The 13,380-nt window shown below is 36.6% G+C and overlaps 6 protein-coding genes across 7 annotated transcripts in view; all 6 read right to left on the minus strand.

Moving 5' to 3' along the window:
- Positions 1-25: 25 nt before the first annotated feature.
- LOC110421928 (uncharacterized) lies at positions 26-1,819 on the minus strand. Its single transcript, XM_021435660.2, has 3 exons — positions 1,339-1,819; positions 1,165-1,249; positions 26-1,076 (listed from the first exon to the last, which is right to left on the minus strand). Exons 1-3 carry the CDS (start codon positions 1,513-1,515, stop codon positions 271-273), a joined length of 1,068 nt encoding a protein of 355 aa, XP_021291335.1. The 5' UTR covers positions 1,516-1,819; the 3' UTR covers positions 26-270.
- A 1,320-nt stretch (positions 1,820-3,139) lies between these two features.
- On the minus strand, positions 3,140-4,841 carry LOC110421584 (pathogenesis-related protein STH-2-like). 2 transcript variants are annotated; one of them, XM_021435193.2, is made up of 3 exons: positions 4,063-4,841; positions 3,753-3,890; positions 3,140-3,658 (listed from the first exon to the last, which is right to left on the minus strand). In XM_021435193.2, the coding sequence occupies exons 1-3, from the start codon at positions 4,103-4,105 to the stop codon at positions 3,360-3,362; spliced, it is 480 nt and encodes a 159-aa protein (XP_021290868.1). In that variant the 5' UTR covers positions 4,106-4,841; the 3' UTR covers positions 3,140-3,359. The 2 variants fall into 2 exon arrangements, with proteins under 2 accessions (XP_021290868.1, XP_021290867.1); XM_021435192.2 differs by lacking the exon at positions 4,063-4,841 and having other exon boundaries at positions 3,753-4,012.
- Positions 4,842-5,164: 323 nt separating this feature from the next.
- LOC110421583 (pathogenesis-related protein STH-21-like) lies at positions 5,165-5,890 on the minus strand. Its single transcript, XM_021435191.2, has 2 exons — positions 5,631-5,890; positions 5,165-5,557 (listed from the first exon to the last, which is right to left on the minus strand). The coding sequence occupies exons 1-2, from the start codon at positions 5,812-5,814 to the stop codon at positions 5,259-5,261; spliced, it is 483 nt and encodes a 160-aa protein (XP_021290866.1). The 5' UTR covers positions 5,815-5,890; the 3' UTR covers positions 5,165-5,258.
- A 549-nt stretch (positions 5,891-6,439) lies between these two features.
- Positions 6,440-7,608, minus strand: LOC110422101 (major allergen Pru ar 1-like). Its single transcript, XM_021435881.1, has 2 exons — positions 7,060-7,608; positions 6,440-6,974 (listed from the first exon to the last, which is right to left on the minus strand). The coding sequence occupies exons 1-2, from the start codon at positions 7,241-7,243 to the stop codon at positions 6,676-6,678; spliced, it is 483 nt and encodes a 160-aa protein (XP_021291556.1). The 5' UTR covers positions 7,244-7,608; the 3' UTR covers positions 6,440-6,675.
- Positions 7,609-8,034: 426 nt separating this feature from the next.
- Positions 8,035-12,350, minus strand: LOC110421383 (uncharacterized). The gene is made up of 7 exons (XM_021434976.1): positions 12,221-12,350; positions 12,045-12,100; positions 11,239-11,354; positions 10,182-10,318; positions 9,731-9,878; positions 9,491-9,647; positions 8,035-8,517 (listed from the first exon to the last, which is right to left on the minus strand). Exons 2-7 carry the CDS (start codon positions 12,055-12,057, stop codon positions 8,426-8,428), a joined length of 663 nt encoding a protein of 220 aa, XP_021290651.1. The 5' UTR covers positions 12,058-12,100; positions 12,221-12,350; the 3' UTR covers positions 8,035-8,425.
- A 630-nt stretch (positions 12,351-12,980) lies between these two features.
- LOC110421811 (major allergen Pru ar 1-like) overlaps positions 12,981-13,380 on the minus strand; it is a 959-nt gene continuing 559 nt past the window's right edge. Inside the window, exon 2 of the mRNA XM_021435486.2 lies at positions 12,981-13,380. This exon is cut by the window's right edge and continues 154 nt beyond it. Coding sequence (XP_021291161.1) covers positions 13,242-13,380 — 139 coding nt within the window. The 3' untranslated portion in view covers positions 12,981-13,241.

Raw genomic sequence — 13,380 nt, forward strand, 5'->3', positions numbered from 1 at the left:
GGTCCTTTTACAAGAAATGACCCTGATAGCAAATAATAGCTCTCTCAGAAGTGGATTGCAGAATCGATTCTGCCAGCACTTACAAGCATAGAATCTATACCTCCCTCAACATTTGCAGGTTTTTTGTCCCTTTTTTTCTTGCACATGCTCTTTGGAAAACCATTGCCGCTTCAAGATTCTATGGTTCTTCATAAATTGTTCTTTATTAACTTTATCCCTCTCGGAGGCGAAAGAAGGAGCCCCTTTTCATCTCTTCATCGCTAGAACTATCTACATGATTCTACAAGCGTTGGGATTTTCATCGCTGAACATTGATGTAATATTTCCATTGCCATGGCTGCTGCTACTACTGCTGCTACTGATGTAATTATTGTGATAGTCTTCGTTGTAATGATCAACCCTACTGTAATGCGTGTACCGTGGTGGTGAATGGACATGCTCATATTCCGTTACGTATGGTGATGGCTTGTATGTGTTGTAGCTGTGAGTTACGAAGGCAGGTTGAGGCGGTTCATGGTGGAAAACTTGGCTATTGGGGTGTCTGCTTAGTGGCTCAGGATAGAAATTGCCTTGGTTGTTGGGGTACGGTCTGCTCCAGGGCCCTCCGTAGCTGTGAACATAGCCATATCTATGTCCGTAATCAGGTGGGTGGTGGCATATTACATGAACTTCTCCAACATCTTTTGGTCCAGAAGGTTGGGGTGGCTGCTGGCCGCTGGCATTGGCATCAGTAGCAGTTGCAGGTGCTCGTGCTGGCTCTGGTTGTGGATTCTCTGGTGGGGGTTGGTCTTTTGGTGGCTCCGCAGGTGGGGCCGCTACAGGTTGTGATTGAGGTTGCGGAGCAGCTTCAGCTGGTGGAGCTTCTGATGGGGGAGGATTTGCTGCCTCTGGAGCTGGTGGACCTCCTTCAGGCGGTTGTTCTGTTGGCTGTACAGCAGCTTCAGTTGGTTCTGAATGGGAACAGATCGTTGCAATCTTCCTAGTTTTTCTAATTGCCTTGACTATTCTTTCTGGATCTGCCCAGCCTATTACTGTCAATTTCTGTTGAGCAACATCAGGATAAACTTCACATATACCTGTGGGAAAAACATGAATTAACTAAAAAAATCAGGATTTAAGAAGTTGCTAGATACAGAATGTATGGAACCCTTGATTGCTAATTACCTTGAATACCATGCAGCGCCTTCCTGATCTTCTGTACACAGCCATTGCAGTCCATCCGGACTTGTATCTCGGTGACTCTAGCTTTCTACATTTGATGAGAAAAGGCTGGTTAGTTGAGATCGTTGCAATGTACTAGTTGATGCATGTAGATGCAAAACACTAATAAAACCTTACCTCTAACTCCGGCACCATGAGGCCAAGGAAGAGGGGGAAACGGAGAAACCTGGAGGAGATTATGCTTTTGTATGAGAGATGGAGATGGCGGAGGAGAGAGTATGAACGAAGAATCAATAGGTGAATTTCATTTGTACACGAGGAAGGAATATTTGAAAGGCAAAAGATGTGGGGCATGCAAGGAATCTCTTTTTCTTCCTGGGGTGAGAGGGGGAAGGGGAGTGTTTGCAGCTATGTTAGGCTTCAAGTGGTCATTATCAATTCTTAAAGGGGAAAGAGGAGAAAGGATGTGGGTTCAGGTAAAAGAGTCGGTATGGAACCTTGAAATGTTTGAGCCAAAGGGAATTTGCCTTTAGCAATTGGGATGGCCATCCATAATTGAGTTATGTATGTGCTGTTTAGGATATCCAAAACCGACCATAGAAAAGAATTTAAAGCGTTTGAAGAGATGATGATAGAGATCAGTTGCATTTTCATGGGCTTCATCTAGTCAATCAACACGATTTAAAGTAGCTTTTCTTAGGTGTATGGATATCCACTCTTAAGGAATCCTTTTGTCACAAGTAAAATATCACACTTATAGCAGATAAAAATGACAGGAAAACTATTGTTGTTTAGCAGAAGCCTGCCTGCCTTTCATTGTTGCCATAAAGGCTGATGGCGATTGAATGCCCGGATTCCTCTCTACGAGTCTAGATGTGCCCCCAAGAGCTTTAACTGATAAAGCTTATTTGATGACAAACATTAAATTCACACTTGGACTATCTTAATTAGGTTTTCATTTTGACTAAGGAGGGATTAACCTTGGGTCAAAATCTCTTCATTTTTAAAGTATTTGTGTCTTAACAGGGAATGAGTTGAGTTACTACTAGCAATGTGAATTTGCAGTTTCCCAAGATTTTAAGCTGTCACACAACTAGAGAATCCAGCATAGAATTGCTTGATGCTGTGGGATTTTGATCCCGGCCAGCATTTTAGGACTTTTCCAAAGGATGGAGATGGACCATCTTGACTAACTCTTGACCAGCCAATACCTGCCAAATGTCTGCTTTAGATTTTGCTGCTCAATCATCTAACTAAACCCACCTTGACTGGTTTAGCAGAGAACTTGTTTAAGTAGTACTTCTCTTTCAAAGGGAATAATAAGACATGGCATACTTTCACATTGAATTCTCAAACAGGAAATGAGAAAACCTGATAGAATAACAAAAACCAATCTGATAGAAATTGGAAACAAATATTTTCAAGTGAATGCCTCGGAGTTGTGGGGGGACAGAAATGATTTCAGGTTTAGAAACGACCCAAATTTGGAAACATCATAAAGGTCTAGAATCAAATTGATCAGACAATTTCGAAGTTTTTCTTTGACTATAGGTGGAGGAATGTGTAGCTCCAGTCTAATGTGAGTAATTCTCATATGATTGACGCAGCTGGGAAAGTTAAAGAGGGAGGGGCAAAGGGTGCTTTTGCTTTTAGAGAATTGGAAATACATATTTTAAAAGAGGGATTGTGAAATTGACATGCTATTTGTTTTATGTCAGGCAAATCGTTTTGTGGGAGAATATACAGGCTGGCCAGGGCATGCCCGCATTGCTTTCCTAGTTTGGCTATGCTACCCATGGCATCTAGAGAGGGCCAAATGTGTGAAAATGAAAGGAAGCCACTTTAACAATAAGGTTCTCAGTTATATATTGTTTTCTCATCGATATACACTCATGCCCTCAACCAATTCACATGGTATGAATTAATTCAAATTGTGAAACTGCAAAGCAAAATTAAAAATAGACTGAACACTTGAAAATTTTTAAAATTATGCGTAAATAGAATTAAATTCGATTTATTTTTTCATATTTTATTAGTTTCACAAACTGATAATTTTTTATTGACTGTTATAAAAGAAAGCAAAATCAAATATATTTTCCCCTGGAAAAAAATCAAAGGGGCAAATCAAGACCCAATAGTGTCATGAATAGAGAAGAACAAAGAAGCTAATTGTAAAAGCATATGATAGCATTAAGGAATTAAGCATAAACAGTAGGGTTCTCCAAAAGATAGGCTTCCACAACTTTGTATATCCCCATTGCTTTGTCCTTGCCTGCCTTAATTTCCTCCTCTTTTATCTCAAACTCCCCCAGTGTGTGGTAGTTACTCGTCATCTTACAGGTGCAGCCTCCATCGCTTATGGTTTCGAACTTGACCTCGTATGCAACACATTCAAGTTTATCACCCAGAGCATCTCCCTCGATCATGGTGTACTTGCAGATAAGGTTTTCTTTGTCGAGTTCGTCAATCCGATGCTTAACATACTTGAAATGGGTGGCTGCAATGGACCAAGACTAAATTATAAGAAATTTGGTTTAAGTTTTTGTTATGAGATCAGTAGTTCTTGCATGATACGTGACAAAATTAATTACCTTCAGTGAAGTTGACTTGCTCAATGCTTCCAGCTCCTCCGTCTCCTTGGATTACATCCACACTCTTTATGAACTGGGGGAGGAGTTTGGGGATCAAAGTGTTGGACTCTATGATCAGGGCCCTAAAGATGCGAGCTGCTGCAATTGGGCAAGTGAATTCTTGAGTAAAACTTGTGACACCCATGGTTTAGCAACAAGGTAGAAGATGCAGAAATGGGATAAATTGCTTTGCAGTATATAAACATGGTAGGTTTGCTAACAATCCACTTTCAACATTGTATTTCAAAGCAAGAAAGTGCAAGGTAATTACATTTGATTTCAAAAGACTTCAATCTTTGCGGGCTGAGGAGCATTGAAAGGTATAAGCTTAATGCTTTTAGACAATAGGCGGAAATGCTTGACCAAGGAACACCATCTTGGACTCAAACATGGCCAGCTACTTTTTAAGTAATCCTGGGCATGAAAAACCCCACTGGTTTTCGGCTGATCAGCAGCCACATCATTTCCACACGATACAGCATTCAAAACGTTCTAGCTTTCAGGTTTCTGTACCTACAGAAAATGAAACTAAATTACAGGCTGCAGGGATGCCAAAGGGTTTCATGCAGCAAAACAGGATCTGTTTTTGCTGAAAATGATCTATTTGGATAATCATATTAAAGCAGTGTAATTCATGAATTACATAAACCTGTTTATATACTTTCTTTTATTTTTGAAAATTAAGCATTTCATTCATCAACAAGGGAAGAGCAATTCCCTGTAAGAAAAACAGTTCAGTTCCAAATTTAAATTGCTATCATATTAACTTAAAATCCAGGCATTACAAGAGGATCACACAGCAGAGGTATCCCATCCATACCCAGTACAAAATAACCCTTTCCAACAGAAAACACAAGATGCATGAAGGATCCTAAACAATTCAGCCTGCATATCAAAGTTCCTGATGCTACCAACCCAAACCCGATTAATCATTATCAGCAGAGCACCACTCAACTCGTTTCAGCATCAACCATGAAGCTTATTTTTATTCGTATCCTATGATTTTCATATTTCGTCAGAATATTTGGTTTACATTAGATTTATTGAAGTCATTTGGAATGACTTTAAATTATTTTAAATTTTTATATCAATCAGTTAAACTAATTGATTATCATTTCATTGATTTCAGTGATAAAAATTTTATTAAAAACTTATGATCGAATTAATCAAACAAACCGTTACACATTTCTACATCTCATAACAATCAATATTCTATTGAAATTGGCCAAATTTTGCTTTTTGCCTTACCTACTCGGTTCCATTGTCACACTTACTGGCTATTTATGAAAAGACCCATTACATATAAACTATGGATTATGTTATACAAAAAAAATGTCTCTCCAAAATCACAGAATTTCCTTAATTACACTAAATTAAAAAAAACAATCAAAATTCTGATTTATTGCCAAAATTACAATATATAATTGCATATCTTTAAAGCTTTCCAACAATTAAATTGCACATCTTTTAAGTATAAGCATGAGGATGAGCCATAAGGTATGCTTCTATAACTTCATACATGCCAATAGCTCTATCCTTTCCAAACTCAATATCTTGTTCTTTGATCTCGATACCTTCCTTCGCCTTGTATTCACTAGTCATCTTACAGATACAACCTCCATAGCCATAAGCTTCAAATTTGACCTCGTAACTGATGGACTCGAGTTTGTCTGTCAACGCATCACCTTCGATCAAAGTATGCTTGCACATGAATTTCTCCTTGTCGAGCTCATCAATTCGATGTTTCACATATTTAAAAGGGCTAGCTGCAATATATAAATCAGTGATCAGAACCCAGAATTTTTGAGTATGGCAATCATATCAGAATTGGGCACTAACCTTCAGTGAAATTGATCTGCTTGATGCTACCAGCATCTCCTTCCCCTTCAATGAATTCAATGCTTTTGATAGATGAAAACATGAGCTTGGGGCAGAGGTTGTGAGAGTCAAGGATCAAGGCCTTGAACATCCTGGCAGGAGTCACCTGGGTTCGGAACGTTTGAGTGATCTTAGTAACACCCATTTTTCCCTGTGCTGTGATAAGATTGGGAGAAGAAGAGAAATGGAACAAGATTTTAATGTCAATAAAGGGTTGCTAGACCTGTTTGTCAATGAAAAGTTGGTGGGGGGTTTGGCACGAAGCTTCTGGAAGTCTATATTCAAAGTACGTAACGATTCAGCTTTAGGATTGGTACAAAAGCCTTCACGCTTGTTTGCACTGTTTTATTTTTAATTTTATTAAGAGTTTAAGACACGTTAATCCTGCTGGAATAGACTCAAAAATTGTTGACTAATAAAAGCAAGTCAACAAATTAAAGATAGAGTTATCCAAGTTATTTTTAATATTTTTGATTTTTGTTTATAAAATTTTAATTTTATTATATTCATAATATTTTTATATTGAAATATTAAAGATTAATATTGACGGTTCGTTGACAGATAATTTCGATAATGTAAAAATATATAGAGTATTACAAGATAACGTAAGTTTTATTAAAATAATATTTTTAAAATTAATTTGTATTAATAATATAAATTTGATCGAATTAATTGTTATTAGTTAAATTTATTATTTATTAATTGAAAGTAATTTAATTGAGAAGTGATAAATTCAATAAATAACTCGAATGATAATGATTTGACTGGCAACTTAAAAGCAGGAGTTTAGAGAATCCAATAAAAAAGAGGGACAAGTATAAATGTCCCCCTGCACATTGAAGGATGAAACATTACAAACCAAGCCCACATCTGGAAGATCCTTATTAAGGCAATCATAGCCAGACCCAAAGCTAAAAAGCTGGAGTGCTGTAACAAAAGCAAACATGGAGGAAAAACCCCTTCGATCATCATTTGGAAAAGAAATTTTTATCAGAGTTTAAATTGATTAAGCATAAGCATCAGGGTTCTGAATGAGATAGCCTTCCACAACTTTGTACATAGCCAAGGTCTTTTCCTTGCCAGTCTTAATCTCCTCTTCAGTAAGCACGAAATCACCCTTGGTGTAGTAAGTGCTTGTCATCTTGTTCTTGCTACCCCCATCTGCTGTCGGCTCAAACTTAACATCGTACGTAATTTTCTCCAGTTTGTCCATCAACCCGTCGCCTTCAATCAGACTGTATTTGTATGAACAATTCTTTTCATCGAGCTCTTCGATCCGGTTCCTGATGCACTTAACTTGGCTACCTGCATAGTAGTTATGTTAATATAAGGCCAACAGGACGATAATATTTATTCTGGAAAAAAAATTACTTGGACCCTCTGGGCTTACCTTCAGCAAAGTTGATCTGCCTGATGCTTCCAGCTCCTCCATCACCTTCAGTGATTTCAATGCTCTGAACAGCCAATGGCATAAGCTTTGGGATCAGATTGTGAGAGTCAACAATCAAGGCTTTGAACAGCCTGGCTGGTGGGATTGGGGAAGTGTACTCATCGCTGTAAGTTGTGACACCCATGGCTAGCTCTCTATGGTGGTCGAAGTTGCTCTGAAACTTGTAGTGGTGACACTGGTGAAGGAGGGTCTATTTATAGGTTCAAATCAAACGATGCTTATCCCTGACATTGTTCAAGGTTGAGTTTCCAAGGACCTGGAAATTTATGTTCGTACAAATGCAAAGAACAAAAGTATGGATCTTTCCTGATGGACCCAAAATCAACCTCTAGAGAGTTAGAAAGTTGCTCATGTCTTTATTAGGGACTGAGTATATTCATTGCTACAAATGCCAATTACTAAGTTGCAGAATCAATGATCCAAAACATTTGTACTAAAGACAAATGCAAGAACCTTTTCCACAAACTTAACGAATCCAAAACATTTAATCCTTCACTTTAGGGAGGAACCATTGTCAAACTCCAAAAAGGGTTTACAGCATTTGAAAATTTCGATGGAGATTTGTTTGTCCAACAAGAAAATTTTATGCAAGATTTAACACTGACAAAGTATACTAGTAACAATATGCCCATCGCTTTACCTATTTAGTGGAACATTTCCTGGAGAGGGATTATATACCTATCCTGCTCTCAGGAATCTGATTATATTTCCCACTCTCTTTGGGCAGAACTATGCTTCGATCAACCATCTAACAGGATTGTTGCCTATCGGATTCAAGTTCTTTCATACAAGTTTGAATAATATTTTTAAGCCAGTGCCTTGTTGAATATCATAATAGACGGCAATAATCTGTCCTTTTTCATTTGGAAAGGAAATATACCCCATTCTATTTTCCACTAGCTCAGCACCGGCATATCCCAGAACAATATTTCATCAGAATTTTATTTAATCATGCAAAAACTAGTTCTCATAATGCACAAACAAATAGTATAGTTGTATATTCTTACAATAGATTACGGTTCTCAACATATTAAGGAAAACACCATTTGAATCTTTAAATGGTAACACACTGAAACCCCCCAAAACCATCTAGAAGACTATGCTTCTGAAGTTCGATCTAATGGTTCATGTAAATGTAACACTATCCTCCATTTTATGGCTGTTCACCAGACAACTAAATTCTCCAAGAATTGGAAAAAGAAAAAGAGAAAAAAAGAGCCGCAGGATCCACCTCTACATTGCTGTTGCAGCAAACACAGGATCCTATTGCAAACACTAGAACAAGGTGGCATTTTGCCCAAATGAATCACATGAAGTCATACTCATCCACATCATCATAAGCATTAACAACCAAATCGTCATCTGGTTTATCAACATGGAGCTGTTTTTTCTTGCCACCTGAAAACAAAGTCCAAAAGCAGTTGGAGAATCACAGTATTTACATGTGATTACAAGCATAACATGAAATTAAGAAGCTATCTAATCATAACAAGTTGTTAAAAAATTGAGTCAGCTAAACACAGCTTTTCTTTATATTAAAATTAATTAGGGCTCCACGGACCTTCAAAAATACAGGTGTTGTGCAGTTATGTCTTGCTAAGACCTTTGCAAAAGGCAGTGCGTAATACATCTGAAAGGGTTGAATGGACTTTAAGCTTAGGATTTAATTTAATGGTTACTTCAGTGAGGGGTTGGCCAAAGTGTGATAGATGACCACTTAGAGAATGAAAGATTGGCTCACCATCAAGTGTATATCTGAAACAGCAGTGGACAATAAAGAAGAGAAGATAAGGAACTATGCCTCTTAATCTTCTTCTTCTTCTTTTTGACAAATCTTCTTCTCATTTAATGCCCCAGAACTGTTTCAGATCTCAAATCCAAAGTAAACCAAGGCCATATAGGGAACCTTCAAATGTCTACCTAACCTGTCGGGATGCGTAAAGCAAGCTTAACTGCCTATGGCTAAGGGCTTCAAGTAATAAAGATTTATAGGCTCTACACCTATAACCTTCTAGAATATCTTTTGTGGGCTGGAGAGGGTCATTGCTATCATCTGGAGGAACTTTAACTATATTAGAAGTAGCCCTCCTTTAAATTATGCGGGGAGTGGTAATTATATCTTGCTATAAGCATATATAATTCACTCTTGCTATAAGCATAACGCTCAAGTACATATGTGAGTGCTTAATTATAGTCAATATGCCCGTCCTTAAAAAATAGAGTGGATGCCCTTTTCTTAACACAATTAATTTAAAATTCTCAATTAAGTGAAAAATTGAAGCACCGTAAGTTTCTAGTTTTCTTTTTCCTTTTTTTTTTGACTGAGGTTTATAACATGGGACTCAATAATGAAAAACTGCAAATATTTTACCTGTCTTCTTTTTACTTGTGGCTTCTTTCTCTGCTTTTAGCTTTTCATTTGCAATTGCTGTGATTGAAGATGCAATTTCTTTGGCATCAGCTGCTTTCAAAGATGTCATTGATAGTCTCATCACTGCCTTGAGTAGTCCAATATAATGGTAACTTTTCTGCATCAAAGGATGTATTTGGGTAACGTAAGAACTTTCTAAATCTAGAACCAGGACAGGAAAAGAAAAATAATTAAACGCACCTCATATGGGAGAAGTTTATGAGAAATAAGCTCAGCATATTCTGTAAAGTCACTTTCAGATTTGGGAATAAAATTATCAAGAGTCTTGTCATCATCTTTCTTGGCAAAAAGTTCCGTAGTAGACCTGTAATCAGCTTCTTCCACAAGCCTAATATAGAAAGCAAATGGTCAGAATGTGGTGTCTTATCAACAAAAAACATTGAAGTATTAGAAAAATATCAATTTTGGAGACATATACAAGTAAAACGTGGTGCCTTAACAATTCTGAGATCCAAGCATGTAGATGGGTGGAGAAAAAAATATGGCTTCAGTTAATTTCAAAATGAACCACAAAGAATTAGTTCTAAGAAGAGGTGAGCCAAGTTAAGTTGTAGCAATTTTATTATGCAGTAACACCCACTCTAAGTGACCAAGAAAGTTTAGAAGCAAAAAAAAAATACTAAATTTCTACCTTTGTTGGCGAAGTTTCTCGGCCACGGGATCAAGGGGCTCTTCCTTAGCTACTTCAGCAGTTTTCCCTTTCTTTACAGTCGCTTTTGATTCAGGTTTTTTGGGGGCCTTCTCTTCAGGAGCTTTTACTACAGGTTCCTGATACCAATTAAGGAAACAATGCATTAACACAAGCATATAGTCTTACTTTATTATCAGATATTAACACAAATAACTTGTGTATGATAACATTCTTTGCACAGAATGTCCAAGAAAATAGCTAAGTAACAACTTAAATATGTGATAAGATAGTTTTGCCAAAGAATTTAAAACAACAACGGTTCTTCTATGAAAACACTATTACTCTGTCTATGTCCATGTTAATATTGTTCTTACTTCTTCTCTGTTGGTTTATTCAGTGGGAAAGATACTTAACCATGTTACAGGCGACACTCTAATTAGACTCCAAGCAATTGTTGAGCCAGCAGTCAAAGTGATACAAGTTTAGAAGACAATATAACAGCTCCAGATGACACTCCATCTACCTTTTTCTAGCTCCAAATGGTAAGAATTGAGGGCAGATTTTTGTCATACGAGCCCCATCACTCTAAATCATCCATCAAATAGCTTAACTGATGAATGCAGGATAGTAATGTGCCATGACAAGAAATTCTTATGACATCAAGATGATGTTCATCTTAATACAGTTTGCAACACCATCCCAACAATCCAGAAAAGAAAATTTGATACTACTATTTATACTATTATTTATCCATCTAACAATCCCCTGGGATGCACATATCAAAAGCAAATTCAGGATATTATTTCTTTTAATCTGGAAAGAGGAATAACTTTCAAAATTACACTAAGTGACACATACACCAACACTTGACACTTGTAACCAGATCTTCTAGCTTATTGTTTAGGTGATAAAACTTTCTTAGTGAGATAGCCATTTTCCACATATTTTATTGTATAGATTTTTAAAAGCAGCATAAATATCGATAGTCATTGAAGAGCCCAGACAGTAATAAATTTGTAAACTAAACTACTACCAAGTTAACATAAAATCATCATACCTGAGGAGGTTCATCTTCATCCTCCCATGATTCCTTCACATCATCATCATCAACGTCCTCATCATCCCATTTGCTTTTAGGTTGCTCCTTTGAAAAAGTTGGTGGAACCTCATCCTCTGCAACAATTTCACGCGTCTTCATGAGAGATGACAAAAAATGAAAAGCGGACAAATAGCAGATTGAAAATAAAGGACACTATGTGATAGGTTCTTCAATTAAGGATCTAAAATCCAAATACAGACCAAAGTTCCAATGCTTGTTCACAACTTAAAAACAGATGAAAGATAAAGGGAATTGAAGCTCCTTTAAGGTAATGTGAGCCTCTTCTTTACACTTTAAACCTCCTAAACAAGACTATGGGGATACCGTCAGGCAATGGCTCAAGCTGAATTTGAGCATGAGCACATACGGATTCCTGCAACCGAAGCCCAGTCTAGCTTCCCAGCATGTTTTGCCAAAACCACCATTCTTTACACCACAAGTAGGGTAGAAAACCCACTAAATTTCTCCATAATCTACTCCTCTTCAAATGGCAACACCATAACTGATTTCGCACTAAACCCTTACTGAAAGTAGTCAGCTTGTGAAACATCCAAACCCCATAAAAACGGAAGCAAAAAAAAAACCAATAATAATCCCAACTTTCAATTAACCCAATTAATTTTAAGCTCTTATTAAAAACAAAGCCTGCAAATGCAAGTTTATACACAACAAAACAGATTTAAAAAAAAAACAAATATCACTTATCAATCCGACCCCAACCAAAACAACAAATAAGTAATCAAATTTTTATCGAACAACATTACCCCAGTCCTCCATCTAGTTTTCAACTTATCGAAATCCCACGAATCGAAGAACAATCCTGAACACCCCCAAAATTGAAACAAGCAAACAAAAGTCATTCCTTTAGATTAAAAAATTTAAGAAAAAATTAAAAAAATAAAAGAAAAATTAACTAGAAACCCATGAAGAAATCACTTGCCTTGAGAATAATTAAGGTTTAGGGTTTGCTGTTAATCTCAGCTCGGGGTTTCTTCCTTTATTGCTCAGTTCAGACGCCAAAGCACCAACTTACGGGAGATGAAAAATTTTAGGGTTTTTATACTTTAATTGTAATGTCCACGTCTTTTCCTTTGTTTAGTAGTACTGGACTAGAACTCCAACTAGATTCTTGGGCCTTCAAGTGGCCCGTTCGGATATAAATGTGAATTTACCTAAATACCCTAATCAAGACTTTTTATTTTGCTTTGTTGACGCGATAATGGTGTGTTTCTTTGTCTTTTCCTTTCATTTTTCCTTCTTTTAAATAATAGAAAGGGTGGCAAGTCCATCTGAATAAACAAGGATAATAAAAACAGGGTTTAAGATATTTTATAACCGGATTCTCAGATAATAGAACAGTTATAGGTTCGAGTAAGAGTCCAGTTATGATCATAGAAAATTTATTATTTAATTTCAAATAATAATTTTTAATATTAAATTTTAAATTTCATAATTTTTTGAGACATTTTTTATACAATTTTTATTACCATTTAAAATTTGAAGTATAATTCTCAAACAAAGTGATCAGTCAACAATCAATATCTCAACTTTGACTCAACCACCATTTTTCTGTTGTTGGATTGAAATAAAATTCAATTGACTTGGCAATTCTATTATATATTGGATTAATTGATACATGATAGTGATTAAAAACCCTTTACTCTATTTATCCCATAGAAATTTTGGATTTAGTAATAGGATGCCTTGAATATCTCAAACTTTACTGATACCTTCATCACAACATAATTTCCTGGATATACAACACCTTTATTTAGCAGTACAATTGATGACTTTTGAGCATCAATGGGTACAAAACAAGTTGCTTACTAATCACAAAGTGTGAACTCTTATTCCCAATCCAACATTTGCCTGGAAGAAAAGGAAAAAAAAAATCAAATCTCTCACAAGCACACATGCATTCCACAAATTTATATGATCAATCTCGTTTTGTTTTACTCTCTCTAGGCGTCAGGATTTGCCAGGAGATAGGCTTCAATAGCCTTGAATAGACCCAAGGCCTTTTCTTTCCCGGACTTGATTTCCTCTTCCTTGATCTCGAAGTCACCAATGGTGTAATACTTGCTGGTGCTCTTGCAGATG

This window comes from Theobroma umbraticum, unplaced genomic scaffold (genome assembly GCF_002168275.2).
Source record: "Theobroma umbraticum cultivar Fairchild unplaced genomic scaffold, ASM216827v3 scaffold_130.0, whole genome shotgun sequence".
In the NCBI taxonomy this organism is placed as follows: domain Eukaryota; kingdom Viridiplantae; phylum Streptophyta; class Magnoliopsida; order Malvales; family Malvaceae; genus Theobroma; species Theobroma umbraticum.

What these genes read in the sequence shown, in the direction of transcription:
- LOC110421928 (XM_021435660.2), bottom strand. Translation starts at nt 1,515, where the DNA reads ATGCCCCACATCTTTTGCCTTTCAAATATTCCTTCCTCGTGTACAAAT. An exon ending in TCATGGTGCCGGAGTTAGAG is followed by an intron (nt 1,250 to 1,338) that starts GTAAGGTTTTAT and finishes CATCAAATGTAG; the next exon opens with AAAGCTAGAGTCACCGAGAT. An exon ending in GGCGCTGCATGGTATTCAAG is followed by an intron (nt 1,077 to 1,164) that starts GTAATTAGCAAT and finishes TTTTTCCCACAG; the next exon opens with GTATATGTGAAGTTTATCCT.
- LOC110421584 (XM_021435192.2), bottom strand. Translation starts at nt 3,936, where the DNA reads ATGGGTGTCACAAGTTTTACTCAAGAATTCACTTGCCCAATTGCAGCA. An exon ending in GCAAGTCAACTTCACTGAAG is followed by an intron (nt 3,659 to 3,752) that starts GTAATTAATTTT and finishes GGTCCATTGCAG; the next exon opens with CCACCCATTTCAAGTATGTT.
- LOC110421583 (XM_021435191.2), bottom strand. Translation starts at nt 5,814, where the DNA reads ATGGGTGTTACTAAGATCACTCAAACGTTCCGAACCCAGGTGACTCCT. An exon ending in GCAGATCAATTTCACTGAAG is followed by an intron (nt 5,558 to 5,630) that starts GTTAGTGCCCAA and finishes TATATATTGCAG; the next exon opens with CTAGCCCTTTTAAATATGTG.
- LOC110422101 (XM_021435881.1), bottom strand. Translation starts at nt 7,243, where the DNA reads ATGGGTGTCACAACTTACAGCGATGAGTACACTTCCCCAATCCCACCA. An exon ending in GCAGATCAACTTTGCTGAAG is followed by an intron (nt 6,975 to 7,059) that starts GTAAGCCCAGAG and finishes ACTACTATGCAG; the next exon opens with GTAGCCAAGTTAAGTGCATC.
- LOC110421383 (XM_021434976.1), bottom strand. An exon ending in GAGAAACTTCGCCAACAAAG is followed by an intron (nt 9,879 to 10,181) that starts GTAGAAATTTAG and finishes TTTCTATATTAG; the next exon opens with GCTTGTGGAAGAAGCTGATT. An exon ending in ATAAACTTCTCCCATATGAG is followed by an intron (nt 9,648 to 9,730) that starts GTGCGTTTAATT and finishes CCTTTGATGCAG; the next exon opens with AAAAGTTACCATTATATTGG.